Source organism: Phocoena sinus, chromosome 18 (genome assembly GCF_008692025.1).
Source record: "Phocoena sinus isolate mPhoSin1 chromosome 18, mPhoSin1.pri, whole genome shotgun sequence".
Classification (NCBI taxonomy): Eukaryota; Metazoa; Chordata; class Mammalia; order Artiodactyla; family Phocoenidae; genus Phocoena; species Phocoena sinus.
This window is the reverse complement of record NC_045780.1, coordinates 51,179,502-51,204,415: the sequence shown is the minus strand read 5'-3', so window position 1 is coordinate 51,204,415 and position 24,914 is coordinate 51,179,502. Positions and strand designations below refer to the sequence as shown.

General features: G+C 36.0%; 1 protein-coding gene across 1 annotated transcript in view; it reads left to right on the top strand.

Moving 5' to 3' along the window:
• MYCBP2 (MYC binding protein 2) overlaps positions 1–24,914 on the top strand; it is a 279,990-nt gene that overhangs the window by 17,640 nt on the left and 237,436 nt on the right. Inside the window, 1 exon segment of the mRNA XM_032611171.1 lies at positions 15,717–15,792. Within this exon segment, the coding sequence (XP_032467062.1) occupies positions 15,717–15,792 (76 nt within the window).

Below are 24,914 nucleotides of genomic sequence, written 5' to 3'. Positions count from 1 at the left end.
TCATGGTGGATGTACCTTTATTGTCAGAGAACATAACTGGCTCTAGACCAGCATTCTGATGATGCTTGTGAACTCCCAGTAGCTATTATTAAGGTTGTTATAGCTTATTGAAAACAATGTAAGTTACCAATATAGAAATGAATATAAATTATGAACAGATAACTCTCATGAGAAGTAATATATGTGCTAAAGATTTAAGCGACAGGAAAAGGAAGAAAAAGGAGCTAATAAAGAAGACTGAGAAAGAATCATCATCAAGGGAGATGGAACACTAAAATAGAGGTTCTTCTAGAAGCTGAGGGTGGGGAGTATTTAAAGAAGTAGACTGTTTGATAGTACTCATATGTAGAAGAATATAAAGGATGAAGACTGAAGGTAAGGAATTCAGTAGGCAACAAGAAAGTTTGTGATGTTGAGAAGTCTCATACACTTGTAGGAGCTTGATGGTAGGGGATTGAAAAAGTTTGAGACAGTTGTTCCTCAAGAAGTTTAGTGATGAAGAGGGCGGAGGGATAGAGAATCATTTAAACTCTTTTTTTAAATTGGAGGAGGCCAGTGGGCCTCTAGGGTTAGAAGCCATAGAAGACAGAGATTAAAGAGTGAACAAAGAAAGGGTGTAAGTGGTTGAGCAAAATCCCAAGGATGGTGAATGAGTTGGGGTCCAGTGTATGGTAGGAAGGGTATACTTGGATACGGTAAGTGCTGTCTCTTTTGGGATGGAGGGACTTGAAGGAGGAGATTTAAGTTTTGGAAGAGGTCTCAGGGGCATATTTTCACCCTTTTTATCTTTCTCTCTGAATTCTAGTAATTTTTTCTGATCTCTTCAAATTCTCTCTTCACCGTGTCTAATGCTGTAAAGTCACCTACTGAGTCTTTAGTTGCAGTTATAGTTTTCATGTCTAGAAGTGGGATTTGATTCTTTTTCAGATGTGCTATATTCCCCATACCCTGCAGATATTTTAAAGCTAGTCTTTTTTTTTTTTCTGTAAAGTTGGTAAGCATAGTTGTGTCCGAAGCTTTTACATGGAGTCTGTTTGTCCTTCTGTTTTCTTTTTCCGCTAGTTCTCACTCATGGTGCCTTATATCTTTGTGTGCCTGGTTGTTTGACTGCTAACTCTCATTACCCTTCTGGTGGCTCTCTTAGTCCTAGGATAAGTGGACTGTCTTCAGAAAGTTTTATAGTTGCTCCATGGCTTGAGTTTTGCTTGGCCACCTAGGCTCTGTGTACCTAGATTATAAATCTGCATGAGGCATGGTCTAATAAAGTCATAACTTTTCAGAGCCTTTTCCTCCCCTCACTCTCTACTCCCAGTCTCTCCCCCACTCTCTTTTTCTTATGCTGCTCTGCCCACTGCCAAGGTAACTTCATTTATAGTCCTTACCACTCCCACACCCTCCCATTCCTATCCCCAACCTAAAGACTTCCAAATAAAATGAAGGGACTGAAGATATATAGGGAATTGTTTGCCTCTCTCCCAGATCAACTTGAACTGTTAAAATCTCTGTTCTTATTACTAATTATCAGCCTAGGTTAAGTAAATAAAAGTTTTCTACTTAGTAATCAGACTACTATCCCTCCCTAATTTATTCAGTGTTGCATGAACACAGTGAGAGTATCATTACATTAATTACACAGGAGAAACGTCTGGCTTCTATAGAAAAACTTCAGCTTACATATGGTGTTTTATAAATTAATGGATTTTTTTAAATTGGTCTTCTATTTACTGACCTTGATAATTTATTTATTAATTCTTTATTTGTGGATTATTTTGCATTTCCTATAAACATGGTTATGTTGTCTACAAATTAAAATGCTTTACTTTTTCCTTTTCAACCATTATGACTTTTGTTTCTTTTGCTTGACTTACTGACTTCCTGTGCAGTATTAAATAGAAATGGTGACAATGTAAGTTCTTGTGTTTTTTCCCATTCTTAGTGGAAGTATTTAATTTTTCATCATCGAGTATAATTAAGTATAATGTTAGCTGTAGGGTTTTTGTTGATAATCTTAATCAGATTAAGTAGCTTCCCTTCTTTTCCTACTTAATGAGGCATTTCATCACAAATGATTGTTGAGTTTTATAAAATAACATTTCTGCTTCTGTTGAAATAATAATATTTTTCCGCTTATTCCTCTTATTCAGAATAAGGGGAAACATTTAAAAAATAAATTTTGCATTTTATTTATTATCCTTTTTATATGTTGATGGACACTGAAATCATATTTAGGTCAATGGCTTTTTTTCTTCATAATTTTTGTATTGAGATATGAAATTCACATACCATAAAATAGACCTTTTCAAAGTATATCATTCAATTATTTTTAATATATTCACAACTTTGTGCAACCAGAACATTTTTATTCACTCCCCAAATAAATCCCATATCCTCTTGTAGTCACTCTCTGTCTCCTTTCCGTCAGCCCCTAGCAACCAGTAATCAGCTTCCTGTTTCTATGGATTTGCCTATCTGGACATTTATATAAATGGAGTCATACCATCTGTGATCTTTTGTGGACTTTGCTTCTTTCACTTAGCATAATGTTTTCAAGTTTTATCCATATCGTAGCATGTGTCTACTGCATTCTTTTTTATGGCTGAATAATATTCTATTATATGGATGTGCCACACGTTGTTTAATCCATTCATCAGTTCATGAACATTTCGGTTGTTTCTACTTTTTGCCTATGTAGTATTTTTGTTTCTATGTTCATGGGAGATACTAGCCTGAAATTTTCTTATTTTGAAATATCCTTTTCAGACTTTGGTATCAGAATTATGCTAACCTCACAAAATGAGTTGGGAAATGTTTCTTCTTTTTATAGTCTCTGGAAGAGTTTGTCTAAGACTGATATTGTTTGAGACTGTACCAGTGAATTCTTTTAAGTGTTTGAAGGAATTCTCTGGTAAAGCCATCTGAGTCTAGAGGGTTTTTTTTTTTGTGGGAAGGTTTTGACTAGGGATTCAATTTCTTTAACAGATATGACTACTCAGATATTGTGTTTTTTCCTTGTTTAGTGTCAAGAAGTTATATTTTTACAAGGAATTTGTCCTTTTATTTAAGTTGTGAAATGTATGGGCAGTGTCTGTAATTATGTCCCCTTTCTAATTTATTTCTCATATGGGTAACTTGTGGTTTTATTTTTTCCTGACCAATCTTTCTAGAGGTTTATTAGATTTATTAATCTTTTCAGAGAATCCGTTTTGACTCCTTGATTTCCTCTATTGAATGGGTGCTTCCTGTTTCATTGATATCTGCTCTTATTTTTATTTTTCTACTTTCTACTTTTATTTTTAAAATTTATTTATTTATTTGGCTGTGCCGGGTCTTAGTTGTGGCATGCGGGATCCTTAGTTGCGGCATGCAGGATCTTTAGTTGCAGCATGTGGACTCTACTTGCGGCATGCAAACTCTTAGTTGCGGCATGTGGGGTCTAGTTCCCTGACCAGGGATTGAACCTGGGCGCCTGCATTGGGAGCATGGAGTCTTAGCCACTGGACCATCAGGGAAGTCCCATCTCCTTCTACATTCTTTACATTGAATTTGCTCTCATCTTTCTAGCTAAAGTTGTAAGCCTACATCATTTACTTTCAAGCTTTCTTTTTTCATTGTATGCATTTGTATGCGGAAAGCTATATATTTCCTCAAAGTACTGCTTCAGTGACATGCCACAAGTTTTGATATGTCATATTTAATTTTTATTCCATTGAAAATATTTTCTAATTTCCATTGTCTCTATTATAGCTCTTTGACCCATAGGTTATTTAGAAATCTGTTTTTTTAGATTTTCAAACATTTGAGAATTTCTTAGTTTTTTTTCTGTTGTTGGTTTATAGTTTAATTTTTCTTTGATCATTGTCCTTGGAAACATGTTGAGCCTTGGTCTGTTGTCCAGCATATCATCTATTTTGGTAAATATTCTATCTGCCTTAAAAAAGAATGTGTATTCTGCAGTTGTTGGATGTAGTTTTCTATGTACGTCAGTTAGATCAAGTTGATTAATCATGTTTTTACATTTTCCTGCATCCATGCTGTTTTGTCCTCTACTTGTTGTATCAGTTAGATAGAAGTATGTTAAAATCTGATTTTTTTGACTGTGGATTTGTCTTTTCTTTTTTTACGTCTCTCAGTTTTGCTTTATATATGTTGAAGCTATGCTTTTGTTATTAGATTCATTCGCATTTAGGATTTTTGTGTCTTCCTATTGAATTGACCCTTTCAGCATTATGAAATGTTCTGCTTATCTCTAATAACACTTCTAGCCTTAAAAATTACTTTGTCAAATATTAATATAGCCACACCAGCTTTTTTTGGGAGGCCGGTGAGTGTGTACAAGATATATCTTCTGCAGTCCTTTTACTTTTAGTCTGTGTCCTTTCATTTAAAATTTTGACATAGCAATTTTTAAAGGAAGACCTTTCTTTGGTATTTCTTGTAGTGTTGGTATATTGACAAGGAATTGTGTCAACTTTTGTGGATCTAAAATTATCTCTATTTTTGTCTTCATTAAAAAAAATTTTTTTTTTTGATGTGGACCATTTTTAAAGTCTTTATTGAATTTGTTACAATATTGCTTCTGTTTTTATGTTTTGGTTTTTTGGCTGCGAGGCATGTGGGATCTTAGCTCCCCGACCAGGGATCAAACCCTCACCCCCTGCATTGGAAGGCAAAGTCTTAACCACTGGACCGCCAGGGAAGGCCCTGTCTTCATTTTTAAAGGATATATTTGATAGATATATATAATTCTAGGTTGCTAATCCCCCCTATCCTCCACCCCTCAGCACTTTCAACACAAAGAACAGAAGGTATCAATCTTATTGTTTCTTCAAATATATCTTTTCTTCTCTGGCTGCTTTTAAAATTTTCTTTCTATCCTTTGTTTCAGCAATTTGACTGTGCCAAGCATCTGGTGTGCCTAGGTGTGGTTTTCTTTGCATTTTCCTGCTTGAGAGTTCCCTGAATTTCTTGAATCTCTGGGTTGACTTCTTTCCTTACTTTTGTAAAATTATCATCAATTATTTCCTCACCTGTTGCTTTTGTTCCGTTCTCATTTTCTCTCTCTTTCTGAGATTACAATTACATGAATATGAGACGATCTGACTGTGTCCTGCATGTTTCATACTCTCTTTTTTGTTCATCACATTATTTTCTCTGTGGGAGAGTTTGGATATTTTTTCTTGGCCTGTCTGCAAGTCAGTGAATTCTGTTTTCCTCTGGTCTATTCTGCTTATTAGAGTCTTTTGACAAGTTCTTAATTTCAGATATTGATTTTTCTGTTCCAGGAAATACACTTGGCTTTTAAAGAAATTTTTTTTTGTTGAAAATTACATCATTTCATCCATTTTGTTCAACTTTGCATCTATGTCAGGTCCTTGCCTCCTAATGTCAGTCTGGGTTATCTTGAGTCTGTCTGATTTTCTCTTGATTATCTGTCTATCACATTATTTTGCTTCTTTGGATGTCTCTTAATATGTTTACTTTATGCCTAACATTATGTGTAAAAGAACAGTTAATTTATTTCAGATGATATTTTCTTCCAGAAAGGTTTGTTCTTTATTGTGCTAGACAGATAGCGTGAGGTGTTGGCTACCTCAGTCCAAATCAGAGATAAGGTCGATTCCTCCATCTGCTGAGATTCTGTCTTCTAAAACTGGGCAACTATGGTAAATCGACCCTGCTCTTTTGGCCCAGCCTCCCTATCTTTCTTCAGTGCCCCACCACTAAGCAGATGTACTATTAGATGTCCTGGCCACATATTCGGAGCTTTTCTAGATTCCAGTCTGTCATTCCAGCCCATGCAGACATCTATAAAGCACCCGAGTTTTTGGTTTCCTTTAGTGAGCTCAATCCTCACTTGTACCCAAACTCTGCAAATGCCCTCATGCAAGAAAATGCCAGCGATCTCCGCTCAACTTGGAAGTGCTCTTCCATCTCTGGATTTTTACTTCATCCAATCCTCAGTTGCTTCCAGATCTTTCTATATTAGTCTAGTTTTTGAAGGAAAAACAATGGTTGCTTCTATCTGGTATCTTACTTTAGTAAAATAAAAGTGAAAGTCAGGAGTTTTTCTTGGCAGAAAGAAAGGCAGATAATTTTAAGGGTGCTTATTGATATAAGCATAGTGATATTCTGAATATTTTTATCTGTGTTGCATAACAATTTTTTTCCCTTCTGATATGATCCTGTATATCAAAATATACTCTATGTCAAGGGTCAACAAACTATGGTCCACAGACCAAATCCGACTCAGTTCCCTTTTTTGTATGGCCTGTGAACTAAGAATGGTTCTTACATTTTAAAAATACATACAGGGGCTTCCCTGGTGGCGCAGTGGTTGAGAGTCCGCCTGCCGATGCAGGGGACACGGGTTCGTGCCCCGGTCTGGGAAGATCCCACATGCCGCGGAGCGGCTGGGCCCGTGAGCCATGGCCGCTGAGCCTGCGCGTCCGGAGCCTGTCCTCCGCAACGGGAGAGGCCACAACAGTGAGAGGCCCGCGTAACGCATAAAAAAAAAAAAAAAAAAATACATACATACATAAATAGCTATATAAATAAAAGGAGAAAAATATTTTGTGACACATGAAAATTGTATGAAATTCAAATTTCAATATCCAGAAATTACAATCGGATTGTAATACAGCCACATTCATCTATTTTTGTGTTGTCTATGGCTGCTTTCATGCTAACAGATGAGTAATTGCAACAGAGATCTTATGGCCCACAAAGTATAAAATATCTATTATCTGTCCCTTTATAGAAATAAATTTGCCTATTCCTGTCTTAGATCATAGACTCAGGAATTTTTCATTTCTCATTTTTAAGGGAAATTGAACAAAAGACTGAAACCCTCTTATTCCATAAGTTCTTTGAATTTTGAGTTATTTAAATACTAGCATTTTAGAGTTGGAAGGGACCTCAGAGATAATCTCTTTTATCTCTTTATTTTGCAAATGAAGAGACAGATTTAGAGTCAGAGAAGTTTTAAATTAAATTATGGCTAATTTTTGTTTTGTTAGAAAATAGACTCAGTAATAAGTTGATACAGAAACTAATGATCTATATCACAGAACAACTTGCAAAATTCATTTGTTCTTATTACAGAAGTATTTGGTTTTACTAAACAGTGGTAGCTATTAAGAGAATTTCTTCTTTGGAATTTTTAAAGTAAATATTTTAAAATAAATATTTAGAGCATGTTAATAACCTTTGCCTTTCATTACCACCCATAATTCTTTCAAATCTCATGGGTATGAGGTTTTTTTTTATGAGAAGACTAAAAATCTTATAGGACCAATTCCAGACATTCTTCATTAAGCTCCTATTGATTTAGGATTTAAAGTCCTAAATCATCAGAAATTCCACGGTGAAATTTTAATGTGTAAGACTTGTTTCTAGAGTTTTTCTTTTATCTCTCCATCCTCAGAAACCATGAAAAGTTTATTTAAGCTTAGTTCTGAAATGCAGTCATATAGTGGGATGTTATATTACTAAAAAATAGCATTTTTATTTTCTAATGTTGAATACAGATATTCTACATATAATTTTTAGCTTATTACTAGCTCTTTTGGATAACTCTCTACTTCTAAAACAGCCAAATCAACAAAAAACACAGTAAAATCAATTTGTGGGGATTTGGGGAAAGCTGATTTTTCAGTTGATCTGTATGCAGGATTTGGTGGGTCCAGATTCATTAAAATTGTGCCAAATTAAATTAATTTTAATTAAACTAATTAAATGCCAAATGCATAAAAAGAAATATTTTAGGAATATGTATAAAGTCATTTGAACTTTAAGAAGGTCTGTTAAACAAAACAGACAAAAGTATTATTATATGCTTTGGAAAATTTAAGTCCGTGATAAGTAGGCTTCAGGAAATTCATCTTAATTTATATTTATAAATTCTGTTTCTCGGAAGATTGGTTTTGAATGAAACTTCGTGCTTTTCTAAATTGTATAGAAAGGGCTAACCTTTTAGCATTTACATATTCCTTTTGCTCAAATAACTGATTTCACTTAAGTAAACTTTTAGTATAAAGGAAAGTTGGTTTCCTAAACCACACATGAAAAATACTCATTGCTTTTCATCAACTTGTTTATTCACCTGATATTTCTTGAACATCCATGATGTGTCAGGCACTGATGCAGGTGCTGAAAGGGAAAATGTTGAAATAAATATTTTTTGCTCATAGTTGAATATATTATGTGAGGAGGTATATCTGTTCATGTGTAGCATTTGATACTATTACTCTCTTTCTCTTTTCTTTTGTAGCATGCTATCTTGGGGAAATCCCATCTACATACATGATTTTCATTACCTCCTTTGCACCAAAATCTGAGTAAAATACTCCCATGGATAATTCCTTAATGGACATTTCTGGCTAGATATCCTTTATTTTATTTAATTTTATTTATTTATTTATTTATTTTACATCTTTATTGAAGAATAATTGCTTTACAATGGTGTGTTCGTTTCTGCTTTATAACAAAGTGAATCATTTATACATATACATATGTTCCCATATCTCTTCCCCCTTGTGTCTTCCTCCCTCCCACCCTCCCTATCCCAACCCTCTAGGTGGTCACAAAGCACCGAGCTGAAATCCCTGTGCTATGCAGCTGCTTCCCACTAGCTATCTATTGTACATTTGGTAGTGTATACATGTCCATGCCACTCTCTCACTTTGTCACAGCTTACCCTTCCCCCTCCCCATATCCTCAAGTCCATTCTCTAGTAGGTCTGTGTCTTTATTCCTGTCTTACCCCTAGGTTCTTCATGACATTTTTTTTCTTAAATTCCATATATATGTGTTAGCATATGGTATTTGTCTTTCTCTTTCTGACTAACTTCACTCTGTATGACAGACTCTGGGTCCATCCACGTCATTACAAATAGCTCAATTTCATTTCTTTTTATGGCTGAGTAATATTCCATTGTATATACGTGCCACATCTTCTTTATCCATTCATCCGATGATAGACAATTAGGTTGTTTCCATCTCCCGGCTATTGTAAATAGAGCTGCAATGAACATTTTGGTACATGACTCTTTTTGAATTATGGTATTCTCAGGGTATATGCCCAGTAGTGGGGATTGCTGGGTCATATGGTAGTTCTATTTGTAGTTTTTTAAGGAACTTCCATACTGTTCTCCTTAGTGGCTGTACCAATTCACATTCCCACCAGCAGTGCAAGAGTGTTCACTTTTCTCCACACCCTCTCCAGCATTTATTGTTTCTAGATTTTTTGATGATGGCCATTCTGACACCAGTGAGAATGAGATCTCATTGTAGTTTTGATTTGCACTTCTCTAATGATTAATGATGCTGAGCATCCTTTCATGTGTTTGTTGGCAGTCTGTATATCTTCTTTGGAGAAATGTCTATTTAGGTCTTCTGACCATTTTTGCATTGGGTTGTTTGTTTTTTTTGTTATTGAGCTGCATGAGCTGCTTGTAAATTTTGGAGATTAATCCTTTGTCAGTTGCTTCATTTGCAAATATTTTCTCCCATTCTGAGGGTTGTCTTTTGGTCTTGTTTATGGTTTCCTTTGCTGTGGAAAAGCTTTGAAGTTTCATTAGGTCCCATTTGTTTATTTTTGTTTTTATTTCCATTTCTCTAAGAGGTGGGTCAAAAAGGATCTTGCTGTGATTTATGTCATGGAGTGTTCTGCCTATGTTTTCCTCTAAGAGTTTGATAGTTTCTGGCCTTACATTTAGGTCTTTAATCCATTTTGAGCTTATTGTTGTGTATGCTGTTAGGGAGTGATCTAATCTCATACTTTTACATGCACCTGTTCAGTTTTTCCAGCACCACTTATTGAAGAGGCTGCCTTTTCTCCATTGTATACTCTTGCCTCCTTCATCAAAGATAAGGTGACCCTATGTGCATGGGTTTATCTCTGGGCTTTCTATCCTGTTCCACTGATCTATCTCTCTGTTTTTGTGCCAGTACCATACTGTCTTGATTACTGTTGCTTTGTAGTATAGTCTGAAGTCAGGGAGCCTGATTCCTCCAGCTCTGTTTTTCATTCTCAAGATTGCTTTGACTCTTCTGGGTCTTTTATGTTTCCATACAAATTGTGAAATTTTTTGTTCTAGTTCTGTGAAAAATGCCAGTGGTAGTTTGATAGGGATTGCATTTAATCTGTAGATTGCTTCGGGGAGTAGAGTCATTTTCACAATGTTGATTCTTCCAATCCAAGAACATGGTATATCTCTCCATCTATTTGTATCATCTTTAATTTCTTTCATCAGTGTCTTATAATTTTCCGCATACAGGTCTTTTGTCTCCTTACGTAGGTTTATTCCTAGATTTATTTTCTTTTTGTTGCAGTGGTAAATAGGAGTGTTTTCTTAATTTCACTTTCAGATTTTTCATCATTAGTGTAAAGGAATGCCAGAGATTTCTGTGCATTAATTTTGTATCCTGCTACTTTACCAAATTCATTGATTAGCTCTAGTAGTTTTCTGGTAGCATCTTTAGGATTCTCTATGTATACTATCATGTCATCTGCAAACAGTGACAGCTTTACTCCTTTTCCGATTTGGATTCCTTTTATTTCCTTTTCTTCTATGATTGCTGTGGCTAAAACTTCCAAAACTATGTTGAATAAGAGTGGTGAGAGTGGGCAACCTTGTCTTGTTCCTGATCTTAGTGGAAATGGTTGCAGTTTTTCACCATTGAGGACAATGTTGGCTGTGGGTTTTTCATATATGACCTTTATTATGTTGAGGAAAGTTTCCTCTATGCCTACTTTCTGCAGGGTTTTTATCATAAATGGGTGTTGAATTTTGTCGAAAGCTTTCTCTGCATCTATTGAGATGATCATATGGTTTTTCTCCTTCAGTTTGTTAATATGGTGTATCACGTTGATTGATTTGCGTATATTGAAGGATCCTTGCATTCCTGGAATAAACCCCAATTGATCATGGTGTATGATCCTTTTAATGTGCTGTTGGATTCTGTTTGCTAGTATTTTGTTGAGGATTTTTGCATCTATGCATCTATATTCATTTTGCATCTATGTTCAGTGATAACTGGCCTGTAGTTTTCTTTCTTTGTGACCTCCTTGTCTGGTTTTGGTATCAAGGTGATGGTGGCCTCGTAGAATGAGTTTGGGAGTGTTCCTCCCTCTGCTATATTTTGGAAGAGTTTGAGAAGGACAGGTGTTAGCTCTTCTCTAAATGTTTGATAGAATTCGCCTGTGAAGCCATCTGGTCCTGGGCTTTTGTTTGTTGGAAGATTTTTTAATCACAGTTTCAATTTCAGTGCTTGTGATTGGTCTGTTCATATTTTCTATTTCTTCCTGATTCAGTCTTGGCAGGTTTTGCATTTCTAAGAATTTGTCTATTTCTTCCAGGTTGTCCATTTTATTGGCATAGACTTGCTTGTAGTATTCTCTCATGATCTTTTGTATTTCTGCAGTGTCAGTTGTTACTTCTCCTTTTCCATTTCTAATTCTGTTGATTTGAGTCTTCCTTTTTTTCTTGTTGAGTCTGGCGAATGGTTTATCAATTTTGTTTATCTTCTCAAAGAACCAGCTTTTTGTTTCATTGATCTTTGCTGTTGTTCCCTTCATTTCTTTTTCATTTATTTCTGACCTGGTTTTTATGATTTCTTTCCTTCTGCTAACTTTGGGGTTTTTTTGTTTCTCTAGTTGCTTTAGGTGCAAGGTTAGGTTGTTTTATTCGAGATGTTTCCTGTTTCTTAAGTTAGGATTTTATTGCTATTAACTTCCTTCTTAGAACTGCTTTTGCTGCATCCCATAGGTTTTGGGTCATCGTGTCTCCATTGTCATTTGTTTGTAGCTGTTTTTTGATTTCCTCTTTGATTTCCTCAGTGATCACTTCGTTATTAAGTAGTGTATTGCTTAGCCTCCATGTGTTTGTATTTTTTACAGATCTTTTCCTGTAATTGATAATCTAGTGTCATAGCGTTGTGGTCGGAAAAGATACTTGATACAATTTCCATTTTCTTAAATTTACCAAGGCTTGATTTGTGACCCAAGATATGATCTATCCTGGAGAATGTTCCATGAGCACTTGAGAAAAATGTGTATTCTGTTGTTTTTGGATGGAGTGTCCTATAAATATCAATTAAGTCCATCTTGTTTAATGTATCATTTAAAGCTTGTGTTTCCTTATTTATTTTCATTTTGGATGATCTGTCCATTGGTGAAAGTGGGGTGTTAAAGTCCCCTACTATGAATGTGTTACTGTCGATATCCCCTTTTATGGCTGTTAGTATTTGCCTTATGTATTGAGGTGCTCCTATGTTGGGTGCATAAATATTTACAATTGTTATATCTTCTTCCTAGATCAATCCCTTGTTCATTATGTAGTGTCCTTCTTTCTCTCTTATAATAGTCTTTATTTTAAAGTCTATTTTGTCTGATATGAGAATTGCTACTCCAGCTTTCTTTTGGTTTCCATTTGCATGGAATATCTTTTTCCATTCCCTTACTTTCAGTCTGTATGTGTCTCTAGGTCTGAAGTGGGTCTCTTGTAGACAGCATATATATGGGTCCTGTTTTTGTATCCATTCAGCCAGTCTGTGTCTTTTGGTGGGAGCATTTAATCCATTTACATTTAAGGTAATTATCGATATGTATGTTCCTATTCCCATTTTCTTAATTGTTTTGGGTTTGTAATTGTAGGTCTTTTCCTTTTCTTGTGTTTCTTGCCTAGAGAAGTTCCTTTAGCATTTGTTGTAAAGCTGGTTTGGTGGTGCTGAACTCTCTCAGCTTTTGCTTGTCTGTAAAGGTTTTAATTTCTCCATCAAATCTGAATGAGATGCTTGCTGGGTAGAGTAATCTTGGTTGCAGGTTTTTCTCCTTCATCACTTTAAGTATGTCCTGCCAGTCCCTTCTGGCTTGCAGAGTTTCTGCTTTAAGATCAGCTGTTAACCTTATGGGGATTCCCTTGTGTGTTATTTGTTGTTTTTCCCTTGCTGCTTTTAATACGTTTTCTTTGTATTTAATTTTTGACAGTTTGATTAATATGTGTCTTGGCGTATTTCTCCTTCGATTTATCCTGTATCGGACTCTCTGTGCTTCCTGGACTTGATTAACTATTTCCTTTCCTATATTAGGGAAGTTTTCAACTATAATCTCTTCAAATATTTTCTCAGTCCCTTTCTTTTTCTCTTCTTCTTCTGGAACACCTATAATTCAAATGTTGGTGCGTTTAATGTTGTCCCACAGGTCTCTGAGACTGTCCTCAATTCTTTTCATTCTTTTTTCTTTATTATGCTCTGTAGTAGTCATTTCCACTATTTTATCTTCCAGGTCACTTATCCGTTCTTCTGCCTCAGTTATTCTGCTATTGATCCCATCTAGAGTATTTTCAATTTCATTTATTGTGGTGTTCATCATTGCTTGTTTCATCTTTAGTTCTTCTAGGTCCTTGTTAAATGTTTCTTGCATTTTATCTATTCTGTTTCCAAGATTTTGGATCAGCTTTACTATCATTATTGTGAATTCTTTTTCAGGTAGACTGCCTATTTCCTCTTTATTTGTTAGGTCTGGTGGGTTTTTATCTTGCTCCTTCATCTGCTGTGGGTTTTTCTGTCTTCTCATTTTGCTTATCTTACTGTGTTTGGGGTCTCCTTTTTGCAGGCTCCAGGTTCGTAGTTCCCGTTGTTTTTGGTGTCTGTCCGCAGTGGCTAACGTTTGTTCAGTTGGTTGTGTAGGCTTCCTGGTGGAGGGGACTGGTGCCTGTGTTCTGGTGGATATGGATCCATCCTTGGCCCTCTGCTTATTTTTCTCTCTAAGTAAGGCTGGTAGCTATAGCTCTGAACTTCCTTCTCTTCTCCCTGTCCTCTCTCCTTCCTCCCATTTTCTCTGTCTCTCAAAGTACTGTTGAGTACTTTGTTTCAGGTACTTTTCTGAGCACAGAGGCTGGAGCAGTGAACAAGAATGATTTGGCCTCTGCTCTCTTGGAGCTTACAGCTTGGTGAGTGATGCATTAAACAAGTAATTCCAAACATACAGTTGTAGGTTACACAATGAGACACAAGTATAAGATGAAATGAGAACGGATGTTAGGGAAACTAGACTAGTCTGGGATACTCCTGAGTAAGTGACACTTATACTGGGACCTCAAAGATGAATAGGGGTTAGCAAGAGATGTGGGATAGAATTCTCGGAAGAGGGAGAAAAAGCCCCTTAGAAAAAGCTGCTAAGGAGCTTATTAGCAGGTTCAAACAACGGAATAAATAGTCCTTGTGGCTGGAATGTGACGAACAAGTTGGAGAAGGATGCAAAACGAGGTGGGAGAGACTGGTGGAAGTCAGATGTTAGTAGAGGATCTTTTAAACCACGTCAGTGCTTTTGGTCTTTATCTAAGAGAACTGAGAATATATTAATAGAGTTTATAGTGGGAGAATTACCTATTCGTTTGTTTTTTAAAAGTTGACTTGAGTGCTTATATGAAAAATGGATTGAAGAGGGGCAGACGTGGATGTGCAGAAATGAAGCTTTTTTGTGAAGCTTTCGCAGTGGTCCAGGCAGGAGGTAGGGGTTACTTACATTATTAGCATATCAGCAGTAGAGGTGATGTAGATAGATTCAAGAACTGCTTACAAGATATAATTGATAAGATTTTGTGATTTTTTTAGTTTAAAGTATGAAGCTGAAGATAGTGTCAAGGATAAATTTTTCATATGCTTGTTCATGTGTATTTTGTTGACGTTTTAGTGTCTTGAAGTCAAACATTTTCAAAATCGAACTCATTTTTTCCTTCTGCAAACTAATTCTTCCCCTTGACTTCCCTGCTTTGTGAATGACATCCCTACCTCCAAGTGACCTAGCCTTACGACTTTTTTATTTGGTCACAACTTCCACTACATTAGTTACCAAGTGTTAAGGACCTGACCTCTGTAACATCTGGAGTCTCTCCCTTCTCCTCCTCCGCAAATCCTTCCCTTTTCCTCTTCCTCCTCCTCCTCTGCTTCACCTTTTGTCTTTGTTATAGCAGTAGCATCCTTTTGCTGGATCCTTAAACTATGCTTTTCATCCAGGTCTCTGAGCTCCTTGAGGAAAAGAACTGTCCTTTCCATCTTATGTCTTACGTACCTAGCAGTGTGCACTTCAGCATGGTAGATGTAAAAAAGTATTAAATGAGATGAAAATACATTTTCCTCGATTTGGGTTTCTTCCATTAATTCTTAGCCACATTAAAAACTTTTCTCAAAGTCATTCAGGGGCTTCCTTTTTCTTAAAGAATAATTTGGTCTTAGGGCTGTGATGTTATGAAAAACTGGCTGCTGGATATGAGAAGTGTATGAGTTGGAGTTTTCCTGTAGTAATTTAGTAAAAATGGACTCCTGACCCTTTTTGCACTGTAGCCCTGACTACTACAAAGAGCACATTTTTCTGGGAAGGGGACATAACTGGTATTTATTAGCAGCCCCACTTTTGAATAAAGTTTTAAAAATTTCATTTGATGGCTTTTTACAATTTTATAAAAGTATTTGCAGAATTCACGTTTAAAAAATAATTTAATGTGTATTTCTTAGCCATCCAGTATTTTGCTGTCATGTCAATAGCTATATTGTATGTTAGTATCTTATATGTACATCTAGAGTATATTGTTTCATAGAAAGTTTATACAAGAATTATTCATCTGTTTTGGAAGTACCTATTTTTAATAGCTTTATATGTTCTAAAATATGAACTTCCATAATTCTTTTATTCTCCTTTTTTTTTTACATTTTTAGGAATAAGAAAATTTTAAATAAGAAGAAGTTGAAAAGAAAACAGAAGAGCAAATCAAAAGTGAAGACAAGAAGCAAGGTAAAACTGTTAGCAATTTATAGGGAGTGAGGACTTTTTTATTAATTTGAATAAAAATGCCAAAATTAAAAAGGTAATTTTAATTTTGGTAAGAGGTAAGAGGTACAAACTACTATGTGTAAAATAAACAAGCTGCAAAGATATATAGTACAATATAGGGAATATAGCCAATATTTTATAATAACTATAAGTGGAATATAACCTTTAAAAATTGTGAATCACTGTGTTGTACACCTGAAACTTGTATAATATTGTACATCAACTATACCTCAATAAGAAAAATAAGGTATGAGTATAATTAGCAAACCATTTTATTTCTGTGTGCTAAAGTAATTTTTAAAAACCCCTTATTATTTGGTCACCCTGTTTAGTTTCATCTTTTTGGCATTTTTTTGACCAGCAACCTGGAAGTTATTATCCGGGTGCTGAAAATTATTTATTATTTATTCTTGTTTTCTTTGATCAGTCCTTTGGGGGAAGGTATATATTTCTCTTCTCTTTTTTCACTCTGACTACATGTACTGGAAACTGAGTAAAATTGGCTTGTGAGTTGGGACTTGGATTTGGGTTTGTCTCATACCTATGCATACATTATGAATTAGAGAGTATCTTGGTGCATCTGTAGACTTTTGACTGTTCTGAGCTTCTTTAGATTGTTGGTGGCTGTACAAAGAAAAGGCAATAGAGAATATTTGAATTAGGTGGTACCTTAGAGATCAAGGATCTGTTCTTCTACCCAATGCAGATATCTTCTCTATAAAATCCATCTAGTTTTTTCTTAGACATTTTCAGGGACCAGATACAGCTTTTTGTAAAAGAATCTTTTTTCTAATGAACAGTAGTAAGAAGCTTAGACAGGAGGAAGAAAGCAATCATACTTGTGATTTCTGAAGAGCTCTACTTTTGGTTATAGAAACAGTCACTTAGCTTGGGTTGTATATCATATTTAAGTTCTAGAGACAATTGTTTCCTGCACTTTTTAATGAGTATTTTTGCTCTTGTAACAGAGAGAAATCTCCTTTAAAGTAGTGAACCAAAAATAGAAGGATAAGGCTTGGAATTGATCAGTTGGACCCAGGGATTATAATAATGTCATCAAATCTTCTTGCTTCTCTTTTCCTCTGAGTGTGGGTTTATTGCCTGTGGCTGAGGACTAAGGCTGCTGGCAGCTCCAGCTTTATTTTCTTTAAGCAAAAGGCGATTTCTTCTACTAGTTGTGGCAGAAAATCTTGGATAGGGTTTTTGACTGACCTGCAGCATTCACTTTGACCTGGAAGGTGGGGTACTTTGATTGGTTAGACTGAGTTATGTTTGTAACCTTGTGATGGACTATAGGTGAGCACCCTGATTAGCAGGCTATGTGGAATGGGAGGGGTGGTTGCCCTAAGGGAAATGTTGCTGGGTGGAAGATAAATAATATATGTTCAGTATATCATGTCGTACTACTGCTTTGGGGACAGAAGAGGGAAGTGGAAAGCATTCTTACTATACTTAGTATATGAAAACCTTTAACAAGTAAATAGTCATTTAGATTTACTACTTCTAACCCTTTTCCACTTTTTGTTGCTGTGTGCAGAGTTGGAATATGGGAATATTGAAAATCTTTTAAAGCCCTTTTTAAGGTTTCATTTGTTGATTTTCCTAAAAGTGGTGGCATGTGATATCCAGGAAGATATGGGACGTCAAGCTCTTTCTTCCACTTCAGTTCTGCCTCTAACTAGCTTTGCTCCCTTCATAATTCATCTTTCTTCTGTTGGCCTTCAGGTTTTATATCTGCTTTTTTAGGAGCAGCTTGTGATAAGACTGATATAAAAAAACTTCATTTACACCTCAGACTTTAATTGCACACTGACTCTGTGCAGGCCTTGTGCTTGGTATTTGGGATGCAAAGAGGAGTAAGAAACATTTACTGCTCATAAAATGGTGGTGTTAGTCTCTTTGCCCTCTATTACTGTTTTTGGAGTATTTTTTATCCACTCTCTTTTTATAAAAGTTATTTTTAAAATGCCATTTAGCTATACTTCTTCATCTCCTTCTTTATTGCTGTCATTGACCCCTCTGTTTCTCCATTAGCCATCTCCTTCATTTACTTTCCTTCTTATCCAGTATAGATGCTACAGTATTTTTAGAAAAATTCTTGCTTAATCTCCTGTATTAGTTCTTTATGGCTGCTGTAACAAATTACACAGACTTTATCACTTAAAACAATATAAATTATCTTATGGTTCTGGAAGTCTGAAGTCTAAAATGGATCTCACTGGGCTAAAATCAAAGTGTCAGCAAGGCTATATTCTTCCTGGAGGCTCTAGAAGAGAATTCATTGCCTTGCCTTGTCTGGCTTCTAGAGCCTGCCTGCATTCTTTGGGTTGTGCTTCCTTCCATCTTGCCACCTTCTCCCATTTATAAGGACCCTTGGGATTACTTTGGGCCTACCTAGATAATCCATAATAATCCCCATCTCAAAATTCTTAATTTAGTCATATCTGCCGGCTCCCTTTTGCCATGTAAGATGACATATTCTCAGGTTCTAGGGATTAGGGGGTATATATTTTTGGAGGCCATTATTCTGCCTACCACATCTTCCTTTCTCTCGTGTACATTTGTTGGATTTATCTGACAAAACTCAGTCCTGTACAAATCCAGCCATCTTTCCCTCTTTCCCTGCAGGTGAGTACCATGTACTGCTAAAAGGAGTTAAACAAGAATTTATTGATACCAGTACAGTTTCATGATTACCAGTATCAAATGGACCATCCATAGCCAGACTCTCTTCTTGTTTTTTCTGGTCAGATAGTTCTTCCATTTTTCCTGTGGCTATTTCAGACCTTTGCCAGTCTCCTCAAACTTCTGATAAATTCTGCTCTCCAGCAAATGACTTCACTGCCTTATAAGAGAAGTCAAATCCATTACACAGGAAACTTCCTCAGCATCCTCCTACCAAATGTATCTGTCTTAGATCAGGTTCCTTAATAGTAGAACCTGAGACAGGGATATAAAGTGTACAATTCAGTGAGTTTTGAAAGATACAATCAAGGTTTAGAAATTTTCCATCATCCCCAAGGCTTTCCTCATCCTCTGCTGCATTCCATCCCTCCTTACAGCCCTAGCTGTACACAACCACAGGTATACTTTCTGTCATTATAGATTATTTTTCATTTTCTGGAATTTCATATAAATGAGATCGTACTGGGTATACTCTTGTATCTGGCTTCTTTCCCTCAGCATAATGATTTTGAGTTGTGTTGATGTAGTTGTATATATTAATAGTCTTTCCTTTTTTTTTTTCTGATTAGTATCCCATTGTTTGGATATATCCCAATTTGTTAATCTGTTCATCTGTTGATGGACATTTTGGTGTTGTTTCCAGTTTCTGTCCCTTGCAAATAAAACTGCTATGAACAATTTGTGTACTAGTCTTTGTGTGGGTATAAGTTTTTGTTTTTTGGGGAGGGTAAATACCTAGGAGTGGGATGATTAAGTGATGTTTTCTTCGATGATTTGCCAGAAGGACTCATAAGACTCGAAAGCAATTTATACTAATGGCTAAGATTTATTACAACAAAAAGTACAGAGTAAACAGCAGGAAAAATAAATGTGTTGGTGGTTAGGGAGTAATGGCCTAGGCCTCCTGGTCCTTCCTTGTGTGAGCACACAGGACATGATTTCTCTCTGGTGGTGAACTGCAGGAATATGTGTGGAACATTTCTGTCCAGGGAAGCCCGTTTGAGTCTCAGGATCTGAGGCTTTTATGGGGATCTGGTCACATAGACACATCCTGATATGCAGCCAGCCATAGCAAGTGAAACTTGGGTTCACATCGTCAGTCATGTTTCTGCAAAGCAGTCGGACAAGCCAGTGGGTATGGTTGCTCTAGGAGTATGTAACAAAATCATCAATACCTAATATAAAGGAAACTCTAAAGACCACATTCCTAAGTACTGGCCAGGGGGCAGTGATGGTTCCCTTGGAGAAATACAAGGAGTAAGCAGTGTTAACTCAGTGTTAACTGTTCTTCGCAGGTGGCGTAGTAGATGAATGTTTAGCTTTTTGAGAAACTGAAAACTGTTTCCAAAGTGATTATTCCATTTTACTGTTCCACCAGTAGTGTATGAGAAGTCCAGTTGCTTCACATCTTTGCAAACACATGATCTTGTTAGCTTTTCAAATTTTAGTCATTCTTTTTTTATTAATACATTAATTTTATTCTTTTGTAAAAGAAAGGGGCATTTAGAATCATAGATGAAAATGAATGATTTTAAAGCAGTTAAAATTATTTCCTAGGGAATAATCATGGTCAAAGTTTGCATGCTAGGAAAAAAAAATACTCCTGAAAAGATATCACTGTTTTTCACTCTATAAGAGTGTTACACGAAATTTTAGTCATTCTGATAAGTATATAGGGGTATCTCACTGGTGTTTTACTGTGCTTTTCTCTCATGACTAATGTGAGCATCATAATCATCATGTGATGTGCCTTTCACCAATTATGTCTTTTTATTGTGAGATCTCTTCAACTCGTCTCCCCTTTTTATAATTGTCTTCTTATTGAATTCTGAGGGTACTTTATACATTTTAGATCAAAGTCCTTTGTCAGCTGTGTTGCAAATAATTTCTCCTCTTCTATGGTTTGCCTTTTTTGTTTTTGTAGAGTGCTTTATAAGAGCAAAGGTTTTTAAGTTTTATAAATTTAACGAATTGATATTTTTTTTATGATTCACGTGTTCTAAGTCTTTGTCTACCCCAAGGTCGCATAGATTTTCTTCTATATTTTCTTCTACAGATTTTATAGTTTTAGCTGTTACATGTAGGTCTGTGATCCATTTCAAGTTAATTTTTGTGTATGGTGTGAGATAAAGGTTGATGTTCATTTTTCCACATGTTGGTATTCAGTCGATCCAGTATCATTTCTTAAAAAGACATCTTTTCCCATTGAATCATCCTGGTACCTTTGTAAAAAATCAGGTGACTGTATTTGTTTAAGCCTATTTCTGGATTTTATTTTGTTTAATTAATCTGTATGTTTACCTTTATACCAGTACTGTACTGTCTTCATTACAGTAGTTTTGAAATAGGTCATAAGTTTTTAACTGTGGTCTTTTTAAAAAAAATTGCTATAGTTAATTTAGGTTCTTTACGTTTCTGTATATAAATTTTAGAATCAACTTGTAAATTTCCATTTTTAGAAAGCCTCTGGAATTTTTATTGGGATTTCACTGAATATAGGTTTGGGGAAGAATTGCCATTTTAATGAAATGGAATCTTCTCATTGATGAACATGGTCTCTCTCTCCATTTATTTGTCTTCTTTAATTTCTCTCAGCAACATTATTTTGGTTTTCAGTGAACAGAGATTGTACATAATTTTATTAAATTTAACTAATAATTATATATTTTTGATGTTACTGTAAATGCTATTATTTAAAAATTTTGTTTTAATTTTGAGATTGTAATGTGAACACAGTTGTAGGAAATAATATAGAGAGATCCTGTGTACCCTTTACCCATTTTCTCCCATTGGTAAGGTATAGCATAACTATAGTAAATATCACTACTAGGAAATCAACATTGATAGAACCTACAGATCTTATTTAGATTTCACCAGTTTTACATGCACTCATTTGTTTGTGTGTATTTAGTTTTAGGCAGTTTTATCATGTGTGGGTGTCTGTGACCATTACTACAGTGAAGGTGTAGAACAGTTTCATCATAAGGAACCATTGTACTACTTTTGTATAAACAAAGACACCTCCAAACCTCACCCTGTCCCTAGCCTCTGCAAACCACAAATCTGTTCTCCATCTCTGTAATTTGTCATTTCAAGAATGTTATATAAATGGACTCATGCAGTATGTAACCTTTTGGGATTGGTTCTTTTCCACTTAGCATAATTTCCTTGAGATTCATCCAAGTTGTTGCATATACCAAGCTTGCACCTTTTATTGCTGAGTAAGCGTTCCATGGCATGGATATACCACAGTTTGCTTAACCCTTCATTCATTAAATAACATCTGAGTTGTTTCCAGTTTTGATTATTTTGAATAAAGCTTCTATGAACATTCACGTGCTGGTGTTTGTATAAACATAAGTTTTCATTCCTCTGGTATAAATGCCTAAGAGTGCAACTGCTGGATGATACTGTAAATACATGTTTAATTTTCTAAGAAAAAGCTGTACTTTTTCTAGTCTCTGTATCATTTTACATTCCCATCAGCAATGTATGAGAGATCCAGTTTCTCCACATCTTCACCAGTATTTGTTGATGTCACTATTTTTTACTCTAGCCTTTCTGATAGGTGTGTACTAATCTCATTTTATTTTAATTTGTATTTCCCTAATGGCTCATGATATTGAACTTTTTTTCATGTGCTTATCTGCCTTCTGTATATCTTCTTCAGTGACATGTCTGTTCATGTCTTTTGCCCATTTTCTAATTGGGCTGCTTGCTTGTTTGTTTTCTCCTCTCTGAGTTTTGAGAATTCTTTTTTTTTTTTTTTTTTAAACATCTTTATTGGGGTATAATTGCTTTACAATGGTGTGTTAGTTTCTGCTTTACAACAAAGTGAATCAGCTATACATATACATATGTTCCCATATGTCTTCCCTCTTGCGTCTCCCTCCCTCCCACTCTCCCCATCCCACCCTTCCAGGCTGTCACAAAGCACCGAGCTAATATCCCTGTGCCTTGCGGCTGCTTCCCCCCAGCTATCTACCTTACTACGTTTGTTAGTGTGTATATGTCCATGATTCTCTCTCGCCCTGTCAAAACTCACCCTTCCCCCTCCCCATATCCTTAAGTCCGTTCTCCAGTAGGTCTGCGTCTTTATTCCTATCTTACCCCTAGGTTCTTCATGACATTTTTTTCCCTTAAATTCCATATATATGTGTTAGCATACGGTATTTGTCTTTTTCTTTCTGACTTACTTCACTCTGTATGACAGATTCTAGGTCTATCCATCTCATTACAAATAGCTCAATTTCATTTCTTTTTAAGGCTGAGTAATATTCCATTGTGTATATGTGCCACATCTTCTTTATCCATTCATCCGATGATGGGCGCTTAGGTTGTTTCCATGTCCTGGCTATTGTAAATAGAGCTGCAATGAACATTTTGGTACATGACTCTCTTTGAATTTTGGTTTTCTCAGGGTATATGCCAAGTAGTGGGATTGCTGGGTCATATGGTAATTCTATTTGTAGTTTTTTAAGGAACCTCCATACTGTTCTCCACAGTGGCTGAACCAATTCACATTCCCACCAGCAGTGCAAGAGTGTCCCCTTTTTCTCCACACCCTCTCCAGCATTTATTGTTTCTTGATTTTTTGATGATGGCCATTCTGACTGGTGTGAGATGATATCTCATTGTAGTTTTGATTTGCATTTCTCTAATGATTAATGATGTTGAGCATTCTTTCATGTGTTTGTTGGCATTCTGTATATCTTCTTTGGAGAAATGTCTATTTAGGTCTTCTGCCCATTTTTGGATGGGGTTGTTTGTTTTTTTGTTATTGAGCTGCATGAGCTGCTTGTAAATTTTGGAGATTAATCCTTTGTCAGTTGCTTCATTTGCAAATGTTTTCTCCCATTCTGAGGGTTGTCTTTTGGTCTTGGTTATGGTCTCCTTTGCTGTGCAAAAGCTTTGAAGTTTCATTAGGTCCCATTTGTTTATTTTTGTTTTTATTTCCATTACTCTAGGAGGTGGGTCAGAAAGGATCTTGCTGTGATTTATGTCATAGAGTGTTCTTCCTATGTTTTCTTCTAAGAGTTTGATAGTTTCTGGCCTTACATTTAGGTCTTTAATCCATTTTGAGCTTATTTTTGTGTATGGTGTTAGGGAGTGATCTAATCTCATACTTTTACATGTACCTGTCCAGTTTTCCCAGCACCATTTATTGAAGAGGCTGTCCTTTCTCCACGGTACATTCCTGCCTCCTTTATCAAAGATAAGGTGTCCATATGTGCGTGGGTTTATCTCTGGGCTTTCTATCCTGTTCCACTGATCTATCTTTCTGTTTTTGTGCCAGTACCATACTGTCTTGATTACTGTTGCTTTGTAATATAGTCTGAAGTCAGGGAGCCTTATTCCTCCAGCTCCTTTTTTCGTTCTAAAGATTGCTTTGGCTATTCGGGGTCTTTTGTGTTTCCATACAAATTGCGAAATTTTTTGTTCTAGTTCTGTGAAAAATGCCAGTGGTAGTTTGATAGGGATTGCATTGAATCTGTAGATTGCTTTGGGTAGTAGAGTCATTTTCACAATGTTGATTCTTCCCATCCAAGAACATGGTATATCTCTCCATCTATTTGTATCATCTTTAATTTCTTTCATCAGTGTCTTATAATTTTCTGCATACAGGTCTTTCGTATCCTTAGGTAGGTTTATTCCTAGATATTTTATTCTTTTTGTTGCAATGGTAAATGGGAGTGTTTTCTTGATTTCACTTTCAGATTTTTCATCATTAGTATATAGGAATGCCATAGATTTCTGTGCATTAATTTTGTATCCTGCTACTTTACCAAATTCATTGATTAGCTCTAGTAGTTTTCTGGTAGCATCTTTAGGATTCTCTATGTATAGTATCATGTCATCTGCAAACAGTGACAGCTTTACTTCTTCTTTTCCGATTTGGATTCCTTTTATTTCCTTTTCTTCTCTGATTGCTGTGGCTAAAACTTCCAAAACTATGTTGAATAAGAGTGGTGAGAGTGGGCAACCTTGTCTTGTTCCTGATCTTAGTGGAAATGCTTTCAGTTTTTCACCATTGAGGATGATGTTTGCTGTGGGCTTGTCATATATGGCTTTTATTATGTTTAGGAAAGTTCCCTCTATGCCTACTTTCTGGAGGGTTTTTATCATAAATGGGTGTTGAGGGGCTTCCCTGGTAGCGCAGTGGTTGAGAGTCCGCCTGCCGATGCAGGGGACGCGGGTTCGTGCCCCGGTCTGGGAGGATCCCACATGCCGCGGAGCGGCTGGGCCCGTGAGCCATGGCCGCTGAGCCTGCGCGTCCGGAGCCTGTCCTCCGCAACGGGAGAGGCCACAACAGTGAGAGGCCCGCGTAACGCATAAAAAAAAAAAAAAATAAATAAATAAATAAATAAATAAATAAATAAATGGGTGTTGAATTTTGT